Genomic DNA, 21053 nt, shown 5'->3' with positions numbered 1-21053 from the left:
GTACGTCATCTTAAAAAAGTACAGGGTTTAAGTGTTAGACTGATGAGATATGGTAATGGTATTCTTTTATCTGCCAAAGGCATGAGATTTCTCAAACAGATATTTTATGCCTTTTGTTCTAAGTGCGTGTGTGCGTGTTTACATATATTTTTCATTTATTTGGAGGGCAGGAACTCTTTCCAAGGCCCTGATCCAAATTTAAATATTTTATAATGATCGCCAATACTGTTGGAGAAGTGAGCACAGAGGGTGGAAGGGGATATGTTCAACACTTTATTTCCTTTTGAAGCTAATTTCAGATTTCTTAGCTGGATTCTACCTTAAGATGGCAAATGGTTGAATATTTACAAATGAACAGCAGCAAGGAGCAGGGCTGTATTACTACCGTCTCTGTTGCTTTGGTAGTCTGAGGTCCACAGTGCCCAGTATTTCAGCTCTGCTGTGCAAACTCCAAGAAAAGACACATCTTACTGTCTTTATAGTTCTTTCAAAGCAAAGCAAATCAGAAAATGCCTAAACTTATTGATATCAGATAATAAAGTGGGTCAAAATTATCTTTCATATCAACTGTGTTTCTAAAATGGTGTGTGAGTCAAAGCACAGTAGCTGTTAAAGACTTTTTTTTTTTTTTTTGGCATTCCCTTCCTCATTTGTAACCCTTTTAAGGGCAATGCCATGGACTAAGGGCATCCCCAAAAGAAAATTTTAGCCTACTGAAACTTGTCTTTCTTAAATTCCTTTGACAGACAAAAAGCTGGGTTTTTTTTGTTTAAATGATTGGCTCCCCTGCAGGATTGCTTCTGTAGGTGTGCTCAAGCATGTTGTGCAAGAGTCTCGTACTCTTTCTCTCCCTTGACTATAGAGGGATCCCAAGAAGAGAGGATAAAGTAGGAAAATGCTCTAATTCCTGCTATGTCTTTATAATAGGAGTAGTGTGAGTAAGGGAGAAATCTGTTAACGTGAGTTGAAAGGACATAAGTGAGGTGGCGAAACTGAAGGAATTAGGAAAGCTGGTTCAGATAGTGAAAGCATCAGGCTCTCACCCTAACGGTGAGGATTTACTTACAGTGTCACGTAAGGGTCCTAATCTGAGTGATGATTCTTTGTGCTGCTGTGCAAAAATGCAGTAAAAGAGAATTCTCTTCTTTAAGAGCATAAAGCTGTGCCACTATATGGGAGGACTGGGGGAAGGTCTATGTGAGAGAACAGAGATAGCCGGAGAAAATTTTGGAGAACTTGAAAGACACAGTGTTGATTTTGAATGGGCTTCCAGAAGAGCAACCGGTAGAACGATCTGAGAAAGCGTAGGAATGATAGTTTTTACATTGCAGGGTTGCTGAAATATCTCATTAACAAAAAAGGTGTTACACAGAATATGTAAGGATGAGACTTTGATAATTATGTCACATCTCTGATACTTGGATTTTCTTATTTTGTGCTGAACTTGCAAGCAAAAAAACCCATTAGAAGTTATATGTTAAAGTACATCACCTTTATTTGCATGTCAGTGTTTAGCAGTATCTGAGGCCTCCTGATAAGCCGCTAGACTTACTCAAACTGCAAATAAACTTAGCAATTTACAGGCACTTTTTGTTGTTGCTAAACTTTAAGTTGTGGTTCAGGTCTGCCCAGAGCATTGTTTTTCACTCAGTAGTGGTTGCACATGCAAACCCTGCAACCAGCCTGAAAATAGAAATTTATATAGCTGAGTTAATTGAAAATCTGCTTATGGTGCATGGTGGCGTGAGCAGTAATTGACATAAAGTGCTGCTTAGCACACAGAATCAATTATTTTCGATTGACATAAAACAGGAAATCGTTTAATGTCAGATTGATATTAATGAGCACAGTTGTACTAACGAGTACAAGACTACCTGCAGCATTAGATTTCTTTTTCTGGTAAGGAGCTTGATACAAAGTGAGCTCAACCCTTAGAGGCAATGACACCATGTTTTGAAAAATGAATTTAATGGTAAATTAAGGGTAAGATTGTTATTGTGGGAATCTTTTCTGAAAATGGGATAGTACTTACTTGGGCAGGCCATGACTATATTGTTGAAGTCTGAAAATCACAACATGGTCTTTGACTCATCACTGGAGAGGGAAATTTTGTTAATAGTAAAGATCGGGATGAATCCGCAGTGGTGATGAGCATGTCCAAGGAAATTATGAGTATGGTAGAAAGAAGTGGAATCACTGAGGAAACATTTTCTCCCGTTTGACCCTACTGCTATAGAATTGGTCTGACTACTGTCTTTCCTGGCCTGACACTAAAGGTGTCTCCCCGAGCGCTGCCTGTGTTGTATTGTACAGTTCTCCCCAGATGGACAGACTATGGCTAATGGCCGAGGGACCAATCGGCTCTGTTTGCTGTACAAGAGGGGTGGAACCTGAGTGACAGGAATGTGAGAGATGTTGCAAGCTGTCCTTACTTTTATATAAAAATAAATGTTGACCACCTGTAAGTGCTTTAGCCAGAGATCTGTACATCCTCCACACTCAGGATCCAACCTCTTCATATTCACAGGTGCCTGAAAGAGAGAACCCTGCAGCTTTTGAGAGAGTGCTTTAGTACCATTTCAGCATCCTTTTCCAGCAGAATGGAAGCACTGAGACTTGCTTCTCCTCAGTTTAGACCACAGGAAGTTAATTGTTTAAAATTAAGTTATCTGGCCTCCTTCTACGGTGAACAGAAAGAGACTGACACCTGCAGAAGGTGCTTAGTCTGGTCCACCTCAGATACCAGTAAGGGGATGGGATGATGAATCCCCACTCTACAGGTGCCTGTCTCTTTCCATTGACCAGAGGGTGCAGCCCAGCTGTGTCCTCTTGCTTGGCCATTGGTAACTTTTAGATAACTAAGATTAGATAGGATGTGTTCTATACACCATATCTGTAGCAGCCCTCAGAGGAAGAAACACAATAATATAAATGGAGGATAAGACAAGGATGTCTTTGCTTTGCTCTTGTCCTAGCCTTGGTATAATCAGTTGTAGAAATGCAGAATAACCATGAAAGGAACAAAATGCTTCTGAGCTACTTACCAAGTAATATAATGATACAGAGAAGAATGGCAATAAGAGCCCCAGTGCTAAGACCAGTAGGATGAATCAAGGCTTCTGCATTACAGGACAGCATCTTTCCTCGATGGTCACAAGCACATACTCGAATAGTCACCGTTTCAGTGCTGCTCTGGATAGGATAGTCATTGTCTGATATTACCACTGGCAAGAAGTAGGTACTCATTTCATGCCGGTTGTATCTGGTTTTTCGGGTGAAAATCCCTGCTGTGTTGTCTGGAAACACAAAGCATGCATCAAATCTTCATCTGAAGACTGAAACAAGGATGAGATAATAAAGAAAAGTCTTCCTAGAAATTCACCTCTGTTGTCCTGTAGTGTAAAGTTTGAGCTGCTGGCTGCCTCGGGAGCTAAGGAGAATGAAAACTGATGTCCACTGTAAGAGTCATCTTTATCAACAGCACTTAATGTTTGTATCAGCTGAAACAACAAGAACAAAATTATCTTCAAAGTCAGTGGACCTTATGCTTATTTATGTACTCTAGGATTGTAAAGCAATCTTATTGTATTAATTTTTTTCTTCTGCTTTAAGGCAGCTGCTGCTGCTATGGCGAGGTAAAGAAAAGTGGTCTGTGTGCTGCTGATGCTGTTTAGGATCACCATGCTATTGTATCCTGTACCATCAGCCAGTAACATAATGAATTTGAAAGTTGGCAGGAAAATCATGTTGAATTCAAGAGCTTGGGTTGATGCCACTCCAAATGGGTAGGAAACCTTTGTATGTGACAAGCAATAGAGATGAAAGGTAAGACAGTCCAAGCTGTATATTTATCTACCCAAATCTCATGTCACAGGAGTTCTTTGGCTGAACCTTCCAAATTATCTGCTACTTTGAACCATTTAGTAATAGGACCGGTAAGGCAAGAGTTATCTGGCAGAGAATAGTTATATCACAGACGGGACCTGTAACAGCTATGGACCTGAAATTGTTTTTGAAGGAGACAGTGGAGGTGCCTGAATAAAGCAGAATCACAGAATAAAAATGAGTCAGGGATAACAAGGTGCAGTACAGAAAACAACAGTCTAAAACATACTGACACATTAGCTGAAAGAATACTAAGTGTAATCAGGTACTATGCAGCCACTGTTTAGTTTAATTTTGCAAAACTGACAGTTTGATGCAATGCAAAGTATACCTCTTGATGAGGTGATGCAAGAGTAACAGCAAAGCTCAATTAATTTGGAGTATTTTCTTAGTACAAGCAGACAACACACCTGTTCTGCCTTTGCATTTTCACAGACGAAGGTCTCATAAAACATGGCAAACTCTGGAGCATTGTCATTTACATCCAAAACCTTAATGAACACTGGGACACGGCTGCTTTGTTTTGGGTTGTCTGAAATGATAAAACCAGAAAGAATAGTGATTTTATTTAGCCCAGCTACTGACTCAGTGCAGGAGAAGAAACAGACAGGACAGACTTAGGGGGTCATTGCCTTAATTCTTCTCACTCACAACACTCCACTTTATATTCTGTTGATTTCTGCGGAATGCATTATGGGGTGAATTCCACAAAATCGTACTGTGTTATCACTACTCTGATTCTGTGTAAGCTAGGCAGTTAAGATTGGGTAGGAATCCAGGATTTACACATTCCTTTGAACACTCCAAGTATGATTATGAATGTACGCATGATATATATATATATATAAATATAGTACTGGAATTAAATTTAATCTATTTATTAGCCTAACTGATACAGTTTGGTGGCAACAAAGTTTCTAGAACATAATCCCTTCCTTAACTCTGAAACAGGAAGACTGAAGAGTCATGAAGATGGGATTGAGTGGGTTGTTTCCTCTCCACCCGTTATATATAATATTCTGTCTCCTACAAACCTCATGACAGAGTTCCTTAGGCTACCATAATTACCATTATGTTATATAAATAGTAACTGAGGCTGTGATCACATATATTTTCTAATCTGTTGTGAATTGATTTGGCTGATATTCTAGAGTTAACACTAAAATGTACCAGCTGAAGGATATAAGCGTTATGTAGAATCTGCAGACCCCCACATGTGAACATGGTTTTCTCCCTGTAAGGACTGTATAGTGCCAAGAGATTGAATTTGACAAGGATATTCCTGAGCAAAAAATACTGATGAAACTATTGTCATCTTTCTAGATAAAAATGAAAACATTTGGAAATGCACCACATTTTATAGATCCTTTCTTTTCCTGTTGCACTATTGGTTCTGTTGGACCATTCCTTTTCCTGTTGGGGGGAGACAGGCTTTAGTCACGAAGATACACAAAATAAATAAGAAAGAAAGGCAACAGGCACCAACCTTGTCTAGGAGCCATGAACAGTGAAATAGGCGAGATTCAGAGGCAAAAAGTCACATCATAACAACCACTGACTGCTAAAAGGCACAAGATCTGCCCCCAAACGAATTTGTCATCACCAACCAAAAGGAAACCAAGAGACATTGCCAGGATGTGATCTGTGCTCCATATCGCACAAAAAATTATCTAGGCCAGGTCATGCAGACCTACCCACCTCAGTGCCTGGGAGTATGTGGGTGTGGGAATGTGAGAGAGTAAAATCTATGAGGGAATGTGTGTGATTGAAATTAGTTTCATTTAAAATAAATACCTTCCCCCTCCCCTTCATGAGGGCTCACACTGAGTTTTGCTACGTTAACTTCCTACCCGTGTTAATATAATTTATTAATGCATTTTAATCTATGATACAAGTGAAAAAAAAAGTGCAATAAAATATAGAATGTCTAAGACTCTGTATGCTTCTACAAGCATTCATTATAGTAGCTTGTTGAGTTAGGCTTTAATAAAAGTCCTATTACTGTGTTTATCATACTTTTATAAATTTGAAAATGCCTTCTCCAAAATTGGCACTGTATATTTGTATTACAGGGTTCAGTCATTTGGACAAAATATTGTGCTTTAAAGCTCCACAGCCCCATTGAAGTTAATATGATTCCATTAGGCATAAACCACTTTCTAATATGAACCATAGGGCTAAATTCATTCAATGTCTAAAATAACAGTTTATGTATAATATAGACTATGCTGAATTCTGTGCTAAAATACATCAATACAAATGTTGAATTTTTATAATAGGCAGAAATCAAAGGTACTCATTTGAAGTCACAGGACTATTGGCAAGACTATTTTATAAGGGCATACCTTTCTAACAAATACATTCAAATATATTGGCAAATGTGTTTCTTCTCCTCTCAAGAATTACGATTGTTTTCTTTCCTGCTTTTTGAACCATGAACTACGTATTTTCATTTTACTTCTAGGTGCTTAAGATTCTCATGATTTAAAATAATACTGTAATAAATAGAAGCTTCATAAAATCTCTATGGACATGGGCCTTTTTTCTGATTTAATGGAAATGTAAGTCAAAATATACGTATACGTCTTTGAGTCTTTTTTTGTCATCTTTCAAATTATTTTTGCAAACTAATGGATGTAGGTTAATTTGTTTGCATTATACTTTAATTACTGCTGGGCTTCATCTCCAAAACCAGCTCCACAGACTCAACAAACTGCTTAAATTTACTCATCTCTATAGCTGTGTGTTTTCTGTTTAGCAGCAACCAAACTGTTGAAGTGGTTTTTTTCTGAATACAGCCTCAAAGTCCTGCCAATATTTGATTTTACCCTTAAGTAATAAGTAAAGAATATTTAAAAATACTCTGGGAATTCTCTCTGGTAAATAGGCTGTAATTCTGCAGCTGTGAATCACTAGCCCTGTGTACTCAGTTTTATTGCCAGTTTGCCTTCTGACTATAGCAGATGTACTGACCTAGTGTTTCACTATTTGTCTGCAATATTCACAGAATGATTCTCCAGGCTGTTGAGCAACTGCAGCTCATACTGGTGAAAAAGAACAACATTAAAAAATGGAGCTAGCTACACTTACTGACAATTCTAGACAATTAAAGGCAAAACAACTTGCATGTTTTCTTTTTTTTTTTCCTACTGTAAAATGAAATCAAGAACAGTCATCTCTGAAAGGTGTTTTTCTTTATGACTTTGTAATTTTTTTTAAACTTTTTTTATATCAAAGGCAGCACCCATCCATCTAAACACATATCCTGCCTGTAACTTGACTGGATATTTCTTTTAGATTACTTCAGTGAAATATACCTGGAGTTTGATGTGATGGTATGTCACTGAGAGCAGTGATTAGCTGGAATTTAGTGGAATGGGACTTTAGCTAGCTTTGCTAGAAATTACCATTTTCGGCTAGGAACATTAAGCAGTGGTGCTTTCCAGTCTAGTCTCTTGAGACTAAAATTAGTGAGGTAGCCTGGATCAGACCAAGGCTCGTTTAAACAGTAGCTGCATTTCAAACACGAAAATTTCCTTTGGAAGGCATCTACCCCAGTTATGCCAAATTTGGTCTAGGCTCAGTGAAGCAGAGCCTGGGAAGTAGCTTGTTGCAGCCTGTAAGGATTCAGACTAAAGAGGTATGGTAATTAAGACAGAAGCCTGTGTCAGACACAAAAGGTTTAGTTGAGAGGGTTTGGCCCACTAGAAGGTCTGTCCTTAGAGAAGGAGGCAAGGAACTAAAAGAGTATCTCATAGATTCTAAGTTGGTTTTCAGACAGTATGCAACTGTCTATACTGTATATTATTTCAGCTCTGCTGGGATCAATGCAAGTGTGCTTCCTAAATGTGCTTGCTACTCTTTCCTTTTTAGGTGTTTATTTTTCCCCTCCTCCTCTACCCAGGAGCTCAGTCTACAGTGTACAACTCTTGACCCTAGATCACTCCTTCAAAGACTTAACAGAAACACAAACACCTGACTAACAGTCAGCCAGAAGTCAGTTTGGTATGCTGAAACCACATACCTGGCGTTAAAAGGTGGAAACTTTCAAGAGGGGGAGAAAACTGTTAAGAAACAACATTCCTGTAGGCTCTAGCCCACTACTCTTTTACATAACCCCATCTCCTTGCCTCAAAAGCATTGTTTCATCAGTTTTCAGTTTTAAAAAGACCTACAGAATAAAGAAATCTGGAGTCAAGTACTCCTCAGTTACAGTCTTCTCACCATTCAGCAGCCAACTGAGCCATATACACCTACACACAATGTAAGAAGGTAGAGCTTATATTGTCTCAGAATATGTTCATAAAACCCCCCCTCCCCCCCCCCCGCCATTTAGCCTCCGAGTTGCACAAAGACTTTGTGACAGTTATAGAACTGGTGTTCATATTAGATCTAGCTACCATTCTGCCACGCTTCGCTATCATAGGTACTGTGACTGCAAAACCAAATAGAATTGCATTCCCTAATATTTAAGCATGTCACATGCTTGCAGTTAATGTATTAAAATAAAGAGGATTGTTTATTAAGGCCATCTAGCATACACGTCCTTATCTAGATCCCTGGCATTTCAGCTCCTAAAATCAACATGACTAGTATTACCACAAGATTAGTTCTTCTGAGCAATCCTAAACTAAGTGACAGACTGATTTGTAACTATAGCTCATAATTTTGAAGGACGCGAAAGAAGTTAGAAATGGAAAACCTTAAAACTGTTTAAGATCTGAGCACCTAGCTCAGCCTAGCGACCTTAGTCTTACTTGAAAACATCCAGCCGGTGCTATATTCAGTCTGGATCAGACTGAATTCAGCCACGGAATGCAGTTTGGCTTTAAACTATCTTGCCTGCTGCATGCCAATTTCACAATTCAACAATCATGTTCAAAATTAAAAATGGCTATTGCTGATTAGAAAACACAGAATTGTTACTTTTCCTCCCTGCTCAGCTAAGTTACCTCTTCATGAACTGTGTCCCTAGTAAACACAAAACGGCAGACCACCTCTTGCAGAGTTTCCGCTTCTTCATTAGTATCGAGTGGACTATCCATATAACCCGACATCTGTCCAGCCATGCTTCCCACACGCTCAGCTAGAAGGCTAAATTCATTACATCAGGCACAGCAGTGGTATTTAGGTTTGACTTACTGATCTCTGCTGCTATTACTGTAATGTTGTGCCATAGCAGTGTTTCCCGGTCAAGGGGTTTTGAAGTAAATATCGAACCATTTCCTGAATTGATGTTGAATACTCTGTCCATATCAGTGTGTCGATCTACAGAGTACCTGCAAATACAGAGACAGGGGTTAGGCGAATGCTTTCCTTTTAATTTCTGTGTTCTTAAACCATTTTCTAAGACTAGACATCAAACAGCTAGTAAATGGGGTTGCCTTTTGTTTTCAGTGCAGGCTTCAGAGTCTTTATATATTCACACAAAGAGCTAGTTCTGAGCTACTGGATAATGACACATTGGAGGTTTGATTTAGAAGGTGGAGCATTGTCACTGAATAAATGAATTACTGCAGAATTTACATACCTCTGAGAATCATCAAAGCTTTGTTTTTAGTGAGAAATGTGAAGTCTGTGTCCTGAAAGATATGAAGTTTATTTTAAGGCTGAGTTGGCTTTCCCTTTATAAAACTCTCTTTTTATGGTTTGATATCTCAACTATTCGAAATAATTTCTGATATAAAATTTGACAGCTGGGGTGCGTTTCTGCCTTTCACTTCCTGGCATTTAAAAAGACTGTCCCCACCCAACAAGTCAGCATGGAACAGAGATTCATTATTCCACGGTACATATCACATAAAGGTTTGCTGTAATTCATTAAAACTAACATGCTCAGCCCTGCTTGATGGTATCTAGATGTGAAAATGCATGCTAACAAGCTCTGGAGGAGCTCAGAGTCTAAATACAGATTCAAATTTTCAATCTGATCTTTTGCTTTTTTCTGCTGAACTGAATCCAACTTTAAAAGCAGAACTCTCCAGTTTGTGGGAGAGGGTGCTACCACCCTGATCCAAGTGCTGCGACTTGGTTTCATCTCTCATGAAGAGCAAATTCTTGCATAAATTACAGAGGTTTTGATGGAAATATGTCTCTGATGTTGCTAAAGCGAGAATGTAATTGCATTATTCTGCTCCTGTTTCAAGCCCGACTGTGTGCTGATGTACAACCCAGGACAGAGCCTTGGGAAGCCCCGTGCGCTCCCTTGGTCTCCTTGCAGGGCACGTCAATGGAGACAAGGCAGCCGCTGCTGTCCCTTGTGTCCAGACAAGGATACAGATACGGCTGAGCTGGTATGCAGTCAGATGAAAACTGGGCCAGGAGAACGACTGGCAGAGTTTACTGGCACTACAGAACTGAGGGGAATGCAGAGGCTGAAGAAAAAGTTCCGTCCCCTGCTCTGCCCTAGGAGCAGCTGCGTGACATGTCCCTTATTCTGCACAGATTTCCCAGTGCCTGTGCAGTGTCTCTTAACTTCTGAGAAAGATCTTGCATGGATGAAGGAAGGAACAGAGGAGTCCAACTGAAACACGTGATTCTGGCAAAGGTTGAAAATTAACTAACTTGCTAATTACCTTGTAACTGCATTTTTTTTCTTCTTTGCAAGTAAAAAAATGGCATATAATATCCACAGCAAATTAGACAGGTCTTATTCTAAAATAAGAATTTTAGCATAGCCTATCTTCCTAAATAAAACTATAGCAAGTATTAATTATTTGCACTAAATTGTTTTTCTTTTTCCACATTAAATTCCTATGGAAACAACCAAATGAGATTCAAAGGTACTCGCACAAAAAGCTAACCTTTTTTGGTAGGACTTGCAGGCACACCGTGCTAGTTTTTCAGGAGTTGATTTAGTTTTTATTTGCTGCTGTCACTTGACTAACAGTACCATAGTTTCAGCTGCACAAAGTAAACTGCGGTGTCACTAACCTAGTTCCTTTACACAGCATTGTAACGTTACCAGCAGCTTGAAAAGAGTATGTGAGAAGGTAGGTAATAGGCAGCGCTGACTGATGGGACAGCTCCAGCAAGCTGTGTTGTTTTGTCCAAATCTAAATAGTACATGTGAATATGATGACTTAGCTGAAATGTTTGATGGAAACAAGTTTATACAAACCAGTCTGACTCTCTTCTATTTTGACAAAGTAAGTATTTGATATGGTAAACATTTCATTTTAACTTTCAGTCATTCAGGCTTTTATATGATATTATGTTGGTATTTCGTGAATTCAATTATTTTTCAGATATTCTGTAGCTCATTTCCATATCTTTCAGCTGAAATACTTTGGTATTTCCATTTTGCAGTAAACCTAGATTTTGCATTCCTATTTGAAACAAAATATCAGGATTTTCCATAGATTAGCTGTTCCAGCCAACTGTAATAGTGTGTTTCAGGCTTTTATTCAGCAAGGTATTTAAGTAAGCAACTAGCTTTAGGCATGTGTTGTCCCTTCGTTTGTTTTTTTTCTTTAATTATGCTTTCACTCATGCTTCATATTATGAATGGACTTAAAATATCTTAATGCATTAGCACATTTTAATGCCTTGGCATATTGTAATCTCAATCTTTACTTTGTAAAATTTCCCACATTCAATCTGTGGTACAGTATCTGGAAGAAATGAAAAAAAAGAAAAAAAAAAAACGTTCTGGACTTTTTCTGAGGTTACCAGAGGTGTAACATTGAGGACCTCTTCTTCAAGATATGAAGAATTTTAAAATATAAGGCCTTGTAAAACTGTATGTATATTCAGTCATTTGTACAGTGGAGAGTTAAACTCACAAAAAAAAAAAAACCCAAAACGAACCAAAACCAAACAAAAAAACCCTCAGAGAACAACTTCTTAATGAAAGGTTAATTTTATTTCTTCATATCCAAAAGAAAATACATACAAGGTCAATGCAGTTAAAGTATATTCTAATTATACCATTAACCCTGGTCTAGAAGGATGATTTTAATAAGCTAGACTGTCACTTCTCTTTCTCAGTTTGTATAATCCAGTCTCTTTTGATCAAGGACTGTTAATTATGTTGAATTGGTGGTGATTCTGACTTATGGATCATAACCTAGTAAGAATTAAGCAGACAACATCAAACTCATTTTTACATTTATTTAATGAAATTACTGGTGTGTATTAGTCAGATTTCAGGACTTCATCCCTTTCAAATCTTGAGGAATTGACAAGCTAGGAAGTTAAAAGGTATCTATGTAGATTCCAGTCTCTCCTTGTACATAACAGGAAGAAGGGGAGGGTGAAAGAGAATCTAACACATGCAAATATGTTGTCAGTAAAATACACAAACAAAATTAAGCCTTACATTTGTTTGCAGATCATTTTCATCTGGGATACTTTAGTAAATCAAATCACAGCAGGGAGACAGTTCCAGTGACTGATGAACTTCATTATGCCTCTGAGGAGTTACTATAGCAAAAAAACTCAACTAGCAATTTAAAAAGATCTGATGTACAATACAGCAGTGCCAGTTGCGGCATTATTTTTTTCAGTACGCAGCAGTTCATAATATTTCTGTTTAGATCAAACACAAGCAGAATGCAAAACTTTTTTTTTATAACACAGCTGGACAGTGGAGTGTTACTCAGGAGTGTAGTAATGTCACTACACATGGATGCATATTCAAATATAGCAAACATCTACCGGTGTAATTTTTTATTTTCTTAATGTCATGTCACAGCAAAGCTTATTTATAAGGGCTGGACTGATGAAATGCTCTACCAATACACAGGTCATGAATGATTATGAAGTCTTACAACTAGGGCAGGTATCTGCTTCATATTTTGCTATTGCTTCATTGTCTTCTGATGTTCAGCAGCTTGCTGCCTAATGTAACCGCAAGTCAGGAAGATTTGTGGGTCAGGAAGGGATGTGTGTGTGAATTTTTCATAATGCATTTTCATAATGATATTGTGAAGGTTTCCTTTAATGGAAGATCAAAGGGGCTTTCATCTAACAGAGTTAGGGCTCAGTTTGTTTAAAAAGAGAAATCTTCCCTCAAGTAGAGGAGAAAATGGAAGGTTTTCATTGTAATATCAAGTGTCTAAAGATTTTATTTTTAACCGTCAAGAAAAATTGACAAGCAAGTGACAAGCCATATATATACAGTCTAATTGCATCTTCCCTGAAGCTGAGAGTGAAAATCTGATTTAGCATCTCTATTGCATGATGGAAAAAAAAAAAAAATCACCCTGTCAAAAAGATGCAGACTCAACCCATGCCCCTAAATTCTAGGAGATACCCAAGACATTAGCACCATAAAATTACATTTATTGCAAGCTAACCTCTCTCAGGCTACTCTTCTCTGCTGATTTCTTTCCCCTCTTACTGATTTTCATGTTTCTTCTCGCTGTGTTTATTTCTATTACTCTAACCTCTTCCTCATTTTTCTTTGTCTTCTCCTTTCACCTTGATTGTTGCATGCTATTAAAGTATAAAGGAGACAAGTTTTCTGCTGCACTGCATCAATTTTGACACCTCTGCTCAATTTTGCTCAATAATTATCTGATACTTTAATATGCAAAGTACCTATACTGTATTAAAGAACTGCCCTTTGAAAGATAGGTAAATTTTAGCACACACATTCAATTAACAGAAAAGAGCCAGTAGGCAGTACTCAACAATGAACAGCATAATCCCTATCCACTGTAAATCACTTGTAATTAGGAGATGCCGCTGGTGCGAAATGCAAATGGTTGTAGTTATCACCACAGGAAAGCAGAGGGAAGCAGGGAAGTACTCCCCTCACTCTCCAGTGCCATTAGATAGAAACAAGCAGGTTCATATGAAGACTGCAAGGGGCCTGGGTGTCACCCCAACCAATTTTTCATCTTCATGCTAGCATGCCCATGAAGATATGCTATAGAAGGTATTAATGCTCTCCCTGGGCTTCACCAAAGTCAGCAAAACATTAGGTGGTTCTTTAAGTTATGATGCTCTGCTAGTCCAGAGCTCGATCTAATTGTTGCGTGTCGTGATATAAATGAAAGCAGTCCTTAATTAAAATTAGAAGGCTTAGTCTTGAACAAGAATTCACATGCAGGGCATTGCATGTAAACTGAAGACAGAGCGAGTTTCTGCCAGAAACATTTTAGATTCAGTTTCTTCATCTAGGAAATTAAGATGATAATATTTACCCCTCTCACAAGATGAGCTGAGAGCTTAAAATTTACTCATGCCTCATAAACATTGTAAGATATCTTGATGAAAGATAGTTGTTTGCAGAAGTGCAAAGTATTGGTGGATTGGATTTTTATTAAACCTGCATTGTTCTATTTTGATCTTAAGACTACTATTGCATTTCCAAGGTGCCCAACCCAGAGACGTGCTGAAAATTGACCTGGATTTAATATTGCTGTATTTTTTCATTTCCTCCTCTTACTGCCTTGTCAGTAGCAATGAACTTTAATTAAAGCAAACAACTCTTTAAAAGTTCTTTTATACTCTATCCAATATGACTTAAGTACTCCAGTATGTTTTCAAATGTACTGAAACAATATACCTGCTAATTTACAAAAAAATGAAAGCTTAGCTTTAGCTTCTCCAACCTTAACATTTCCTCCACTTCCTCTAAGACTAGTTTATTGATTCATGGCAAGTGTAATTTATGAAGTCCATGAGACTGATTTCTTATCTTATTAACCTTACACTGATACAGGTGAGATCAGAGTTTGTGTGTGCACATGAGCTGCTTTTAAGGCATTTCTACTTGCAGTTTAGAGAAGGCAAATGTGACCTCTGTTAAGGAGGTCTGGAGGGATGGGAGAAGAAAGGGCTGCTCAGTCAGCCCCCTGTCATATAGCCAAGAGGATGCACCGCACTGCACTGGAAAATCTTAAAGGTGGAAGGAGAACACTAACATCTTCTTAGTGCTCTCTTTGCAGTAAATTCTTCCATGGTAGAAGTAACCACAAACATTAGTTACTGAAGAGGATAGGATATAATTCAAGATGCAAGGGCCATGCAAACACAATCACACATACCTAGATATGCTCAAGTGTGAGAGATCATTTACCATCTACAAGACTCCATATTTAAGCACACCTGAACAATTTCACTGTTACAAGAGGGGTTTTTGTGTGCTGACGTGAAAAAATCAAAATTAGAGCTGTAAAAAATTCACACACAACCTGAAATAGTCTATGCTTACTTGACAGGGTTCTTGGCAGCATCTGGATCCTGAGCAGTTACTGTTCCTATCACACTGTTTATTGGAACATCTTCTTTCACCTCCATTATGTATGCTGGTCTGCTGAACACAGGGGGTTCATCTACATCCTCCACCTGAATTCTGACTGTAGCTGAGTCCTTGAATGGGCCCAGGTAGAGGAATCGAGGGTCCACGTGAGTATTGGTAGCTTCCACTTTCAGAATATACAGGTTTTTATTTTCGAAATCCAATGCCTGGGAAGAGAAAAAAAAAGTTTGAGAGGTCTGTGGGGATTGCTGTGGCTTGCAGCCAGATGAGCCAAATGAATGGGGGGATGTCATGGAAAGGCCTGTGCTAGGTAACAGGCGGCTGAACTGGAATTAAAATGCCAGCAAAAAGGACAAAGACAGGACTCTGTGCCACTGGTGATACAGTATAGAAAAAACACTTTTTCAGGGAATTCTATGCCTGGAACTCCTAAACATCACTTAATCTTTCCTTCTCAAATAGTCTTAACTCCTCATGCCTTTTATTCTGTCATTTTTGGCATTTTGATCTTTTCTTATCTACTTTTTGCCCCTAAGCACCACACGCTAAAGGGGGGGAAGATTTTCTAGGAGCTGCTTGTTTAAATATTGGCATTCCATCACTGAAATGAAACACTGTGACATCTAGTGCCTGGACATCCAGGACCACCCATCAAGGAAAACATTATTTTATGATAGGCTATGACTATATCACACTCTTTTAAAAGTATGAAGAAGCAGCATTTAGCGACTCCTTGTTACAGTACTTAGAGAAACGTGGGGAGAGAGTAGTCACCCCATTTTTCCATTACGTTGTAGAAGATTCACAGCTTCTGTCAGCAACAGACAGAAATGCAAACAAAGTTAGACTGATATCATAATCAGCCCCTGGCAGGCAACTCCTAAAAAACAAGTAATGACAGGTGTCGTACTGATATCAACAAGCAAGTGCATGTTCAGAAAATCTACACAATGTCTATCTAGTGGTGACTGAACTTGAACTGATGGAGGGTGATATCTGTAACCTTATCAAGCTTGCCTGATAACCCACTGTAAACAATATTTCTCAAACCTTTTCTGACAGCCAATGTGCAACCTAGTAGATGATGTCCATTGTGATCCAGCAAGGCACTGTGATTTTTTTTCTAAAGCAAAAGCACGCTGATGGATTTATTAATTAGTTTTACAAAATGTGATTCAAAAGAAATTTGTCTATGTACTTTAATGCATTATAGCTATACAATTCAACACCTTCTGATAGTGCAAAATAGGCAATGTCATACTCATTATTTCTGTGGTCTTAACACAGCACCTTCTAGTAACTGGGCAAATCCTGTAAGCATCACAGGGAGAAAATCACAGTTGGATGGTGGTGACTCCTTGCGTTATTCTGCAGATATGTTCAGACTGTAGAATTTTTTTCTCAGTCCTATCCCACTCCCTAGGTGATTTACTCTCTCAGGTCCTTCAAAGTATGTGCATTGGTTTAATAAAGGAGGGTATAAGAGGAAGGACTCCAACTGCTTGTATAAAAGAAACTTTACATAGGTAATGTAGAGATTCCTAATAGATAGCATTCAAATTAATAAACAACACACGTTGCACTAAAAATGGAAAACAAATATGTGCTAGATAAAGTATTGAGTGGTACTTCAGAGGCTGGGATTAAGTGTGTTGTGTACCTTTTTGACAGTTATAATTCCTTCCTGTGTGTCCTTGTCTGTGGTAATTCCAAACATGTCATATCCATCCCCCTCAGTGATGCTGTATTCAATCTCTGCATTTTCATCCACGTCAGCATCATTAGCTTTTATCCTGCCAACTGGTGAGTCAGGTGGCGTAGACTCAGGAGCTCTGAACTGGTATGTGCCTACAGCAGACAGAGAAGGAAATTTTGTCAATTGGTCTCATGGTACTTTGGACACCATCTCTCATCCCGCTGTCCATGCTGGGCATGCACAGATGAGTTAGCAAGTCGCTATGTCTTCAGGCCTTCTAGGGCAACAGCCTTCAGCTTCTGCATACTTTCATGTGGATAAAGGTAAATAGTTTTTCTATCTATTTTCTAGTATGAAGGATGGACTTTTTTTTTTTCCTACATACATGTATCTTTAGCAACATATGTCCCCTTCTAGACATTACCAGGGTGTCTGTTGGCCATATCAAAATTCTATATGAAAAATGTCTTGAGGCCAAAAGGTGAATATTAAGAACTTCCAGAGGCCAATGCAGCTTAGTAACACTAAAGCCAAGTGCAGCACAAATGCCTATTAATAAGGCGCTACATTGAATTCTCCTCTACAAAAACTCTACTTGGGGAATGTTGGCATTATGAAGCTGTATCTTTGGCTTTTATATTGAAGACGCTTATGTCCAGAGATGTATAATTAACTCATTGGAGGCAGAGTGCTATATTTTCTCTTAAGTTGCTCTAATTTAAATGGAAACGCTTTGCCCACAGCTAAGAACAGACTTTGAACTTAAATGACAAGTTGCTTCCAATAACTTTCCCAGTGACTTAACCGCCAAAGCTTGCTGATTTGTCTGATAGTATCTGCAATTATTTTCTCTAACAGCTGCTCTTGACTTTGACACACACTGACACTGTGATACACACACATCACACACAGAGCAGTGGTTAGACAAAGCAAAAAAGAAAAAGAGAGAATGAAGGAAGAAAAAGAAAGAAAGAGAGAAGGAAGGAAAGAGAGGGAAAAAGAAGTGGATGAAAGCTGATCCACTTTGAATCATTTATGGCCATGAATGGTCATTAATAGAAATTACTTTCTGGCTCAACAGATTCCCTTAAATATCACACAGATACCTACCAAATGATCTGAGACAGGGGAAGGAAAATAGGCAGCAATGTCTGGTATATTTATGTATGTGCTTTTGTTTCTGTATGCAAAGAATATAGGAAAATCCATTGAGGCATGGCACCCATGCTTCCTGGGTGTAAGTATTCATTTTGATAGAATTGCTCTTGGGATCATTTTATGTACTGAAATAAATGTTTCAAAACTTAGATATGTTAGATTAGAACAGATATCTTAAAACTCAGTCAACCACAAGGTCTAATAGAAATAATATTGATCAAGAACTATAGATTACATCAAAGCTATTTAATGGGTAGGAAAAATAATGTTTCTGTACATTAATTCACCTCTCAGACGATCTACTGCAACTGCAGTAAAAATACTAAAGATATGATTCCCAGTTATTGTAATTAACCTTAGCATGATGCTATTGCTTGCTTGTGTGTTCTTTTTTTCTTTCTTAAAGGAAGTCTGATACTCAGTAAGTGCACAACAGCAGAAACAATATCTCAGGTGAAAAAAAAAAAAACAAACCAATTTTTGTCCATTTTAATGTAAAGACATAGAATGTAAATGTTCCATACTCTGGGGGAAGCGAGGCGGATTGTCGTTTACGTCAGTCAGTGTGATGTTCACGGTGGTGGTTCCTGATAATCCACCCATCTGGCCTCCCATGTCCTTAGCCTGGATGACCACTTGGTATTGCTCCCTGTTTTCACGGTCCATGTTTAGCAAAGCAGTTTTAATAATGCCTGAAAACATGAAAATTATAGAGGGGGGTATTCACAAGTAAGGTACTGACTTTGATGGAAATTCTTATTAAAAATAACCCCACAGCCTAAAGAACAAAACAATCACTGTGCAATAAGTAAACTTTGCCCAATACAAATATTTACTGTTATGAGATGGCACACTAAATTACAGACTTGTCATATCATATCTCAGGCTGCTGCCTATGTGACAGACACAGTATTAGTGGCATCCCCAGAAAGATGTTCTTTCTACCTATTTGTGAGCAGTGTTATTTTACATAACTATTTACCCCCTTGCAGTTCCATGCTAAAATCTCTCACTGAACTGGAAAAAGGGTCTTTGTTCATTATAATGTGCTCCATCTTTTCTCTCCTGTTCTGTCAATATTTTTATTTTGACAGACATGGTTAAAAAAAAAACAAACAGTTAACTTCAGCGAGATATCATTAAAGAGGCAGAACAACAACATTAAATGGGAGAAGAGAAATTAATTAAGAAAATTATGAGCATCCAAGCATGCCCAAGTATATATATTTCTATTTATACATTGATTTAAATGATTTTGCCAGTCACTTCCTTCTTCAAAGGCACAAATATCAGTTATGAGGCCAACTCCTATTGAAATTCAATCATTCAGATTTACCATGAAGTAAAATGTTTGCATTCTCACTGGGTCTTTTAAGGCTAAGAACTGACTCCTTTGTAGGCAAAAGGGGTGAAATTCAAGTACTGAAATCCATGGCAAAATTCACAGCAGCTTCAACAGACACTTATTTCAGTCTAGGAGTTTTGCAATTGATTTCCATGGCAAGAAGACCAAACCTGTAGTTTACCTTGCTTCCCCTCTGCGCCCCACACAACCTTCTTGCTAAAAGATTATTACTGGTGAACTCCCAGCTACATTATCCTTATTATAGCTCTAGATGGAAGAGCACACAGTGTGCTGTCCAAGTCAGAATGAGTGCATCAGTGCAAAAATCCTTGCTTGTATTATCTAATACCTTATGCTTGAAGGGAAGCTCCCTTTGATCTTGGCTCTCACTTTTCAGAATAAAGTACATTTTTTCACCTCAGGTTCTTCTTTGAGACATCTAATCTCTCCCTCCTTTTCCCTGCCTGAGTTTCTAAGATTTATTTAAGAAACAATGCTAAAACCTGACTAATTGTCTGGGATTATCCATTCCTTCCTGTAAGGATGCTGAGGAGAACCGATTTCTCTGGTTTCCAGCAACCTATCACAGTGAATGTTCCTATTCAAGGAGTTTCTTGAGATCCTTTGTTTCTTGTTGGAGAATTTTGTTATAGATCTTGGGAAGAGACTATCTATGTAGTCAGATAGTCAATGGTACAGCAGATTCAGTCAGCCAGAATTCTATGTTTTACATGCACAGGTTTCAAAGCTGTCTGTTACTCAGACCATAAAAAATTCCAGTCACTGTATATAATTTAAATGCCTTCCAAAAACAGAACTCAGAAGTTTGGGATTCTATTTGTGATCTTCTAGTGTAGCGCAACAGCCAATTTTACCTCTTCTATCATTATTCTTAATTAAGATTTCTTTCATAAAATTAGCATTAAAGTGATATGTTGCAGATGTACAGAAATTATAATTACTTTAAACAAGTTTTGAAGAAGCAGAAGGAGGAAAAAAAACCCACCCGAACAAACCCTCAGTCTTAATTTAGCCGTTATGAAGATCTATGAGGATTAAGCACTTTTTTCCACACCCACCTGTTTCTCATTTTCATCTAAAAGCCAACCTATTTGGTTTAATTTAAGCATCCACAGCAGTCTCTGTACCCACTGCTTGTTAAAAATGATTGAAAACTGGTTCACATCCAGTATTAATTGTATTTATTAGACTTTGCTGGTAAGATTAAAATAATGTAGGTGTCATGTTTACAGATGTATCGCCCTATTAAGTTTGTCAGATTTTGCACTGAGGAAGATGTAATCTCTTTGGAGTTTTTGTCTAATATGTCCTAGGTTGGCTTAGCATGTCATTTTGAATTACAGACATTGTCATAGAATGACAGATAAGGTCCCCTGACCTGTCTCAGATTCGACGGAGAAATATGGTTGTCCCTGGAGAATACTGTAGACAACTTTAGCACTGTTCCCGTATGTAGGATCATCGGCATCAGTTGCGGTGACTTGCACAACAAAGGTACCTGCAATGATAAATTAAAGAAAATAAAAATCCACAGTTTTTTTTCACGGCCAAGACAGTTTATGATGTAGAAAAACCATAGTTAATGTTCAGGTCAAACTTGTGGGAAGAAGTTAGAGATATTCTTATTTTGTAGACGTTTCTCTGTTCATAAAGGACATAGATACAAAAACAAAGTAATAGTTGGGTTATTCTCAGTTCATTAAAATACATAGTTACTGATTGGATATGTAGAACCT

The 21053-nt window shown here is 38.1% G+C and overlaps 1 protein-coding gene across 1 annotated transcript in view; it reads right to left on the bottom strand.

The window, feature by feature from the left end:
• LOC115353012 (cadherin-6) overlaps window positions 1–21053 on the bottom strand; it is a 109634-nt gene that overhangs the window by 7911 nt on the left and 80670 nt on the right. The window contains exons 5-12 of the mRNA XM_030041913.2: window positions 20696–20815; window positions 18476–18643; window positions 16758–16945; window positions 15050–15303; window positions 9028–9164; window positions 4296–4417; window positions 3383–3500; window positions 3045–3296 (exon numbers count right to left, since the gene is read on the bottom strand). Coding sequence (XP_029897773.1) covers window positions 3045–3296; window positions 3383–3500; window positions 4296–4417; window positions 9028–9164; window positions 15050–15303; window positions 16758–16945; window positions 18476–18643; window positions 20696–20815 — 1359 coding nt within the window. The remainder of the gene's footprint in view (window positions 1–3044; window positions 3297–3382; window positions 3501–4295; window positions 4418–9027; window positions 9165–15049; window positions 15304–16757; window positions 16946–18475; window positions 18644–20695; window positions 20816–21053) is intronic.

This window comes from Aquila chrysaetos, chromosome 18, assembly GCF_900496995.4.
Source record: "Aquila chrysaetos chrysaetos chromosome 18, bAquChr1.4, whole genome shotgun sequence".
NCBI lineage: Eukaryota > Metazoa > Chordata > Aves > Accipitriformes > Accipitridae > Aquila > Aquila chrysaetos.
This window is presented reverse-complemented; position numbering and strand designations above follow the sequence as displayed.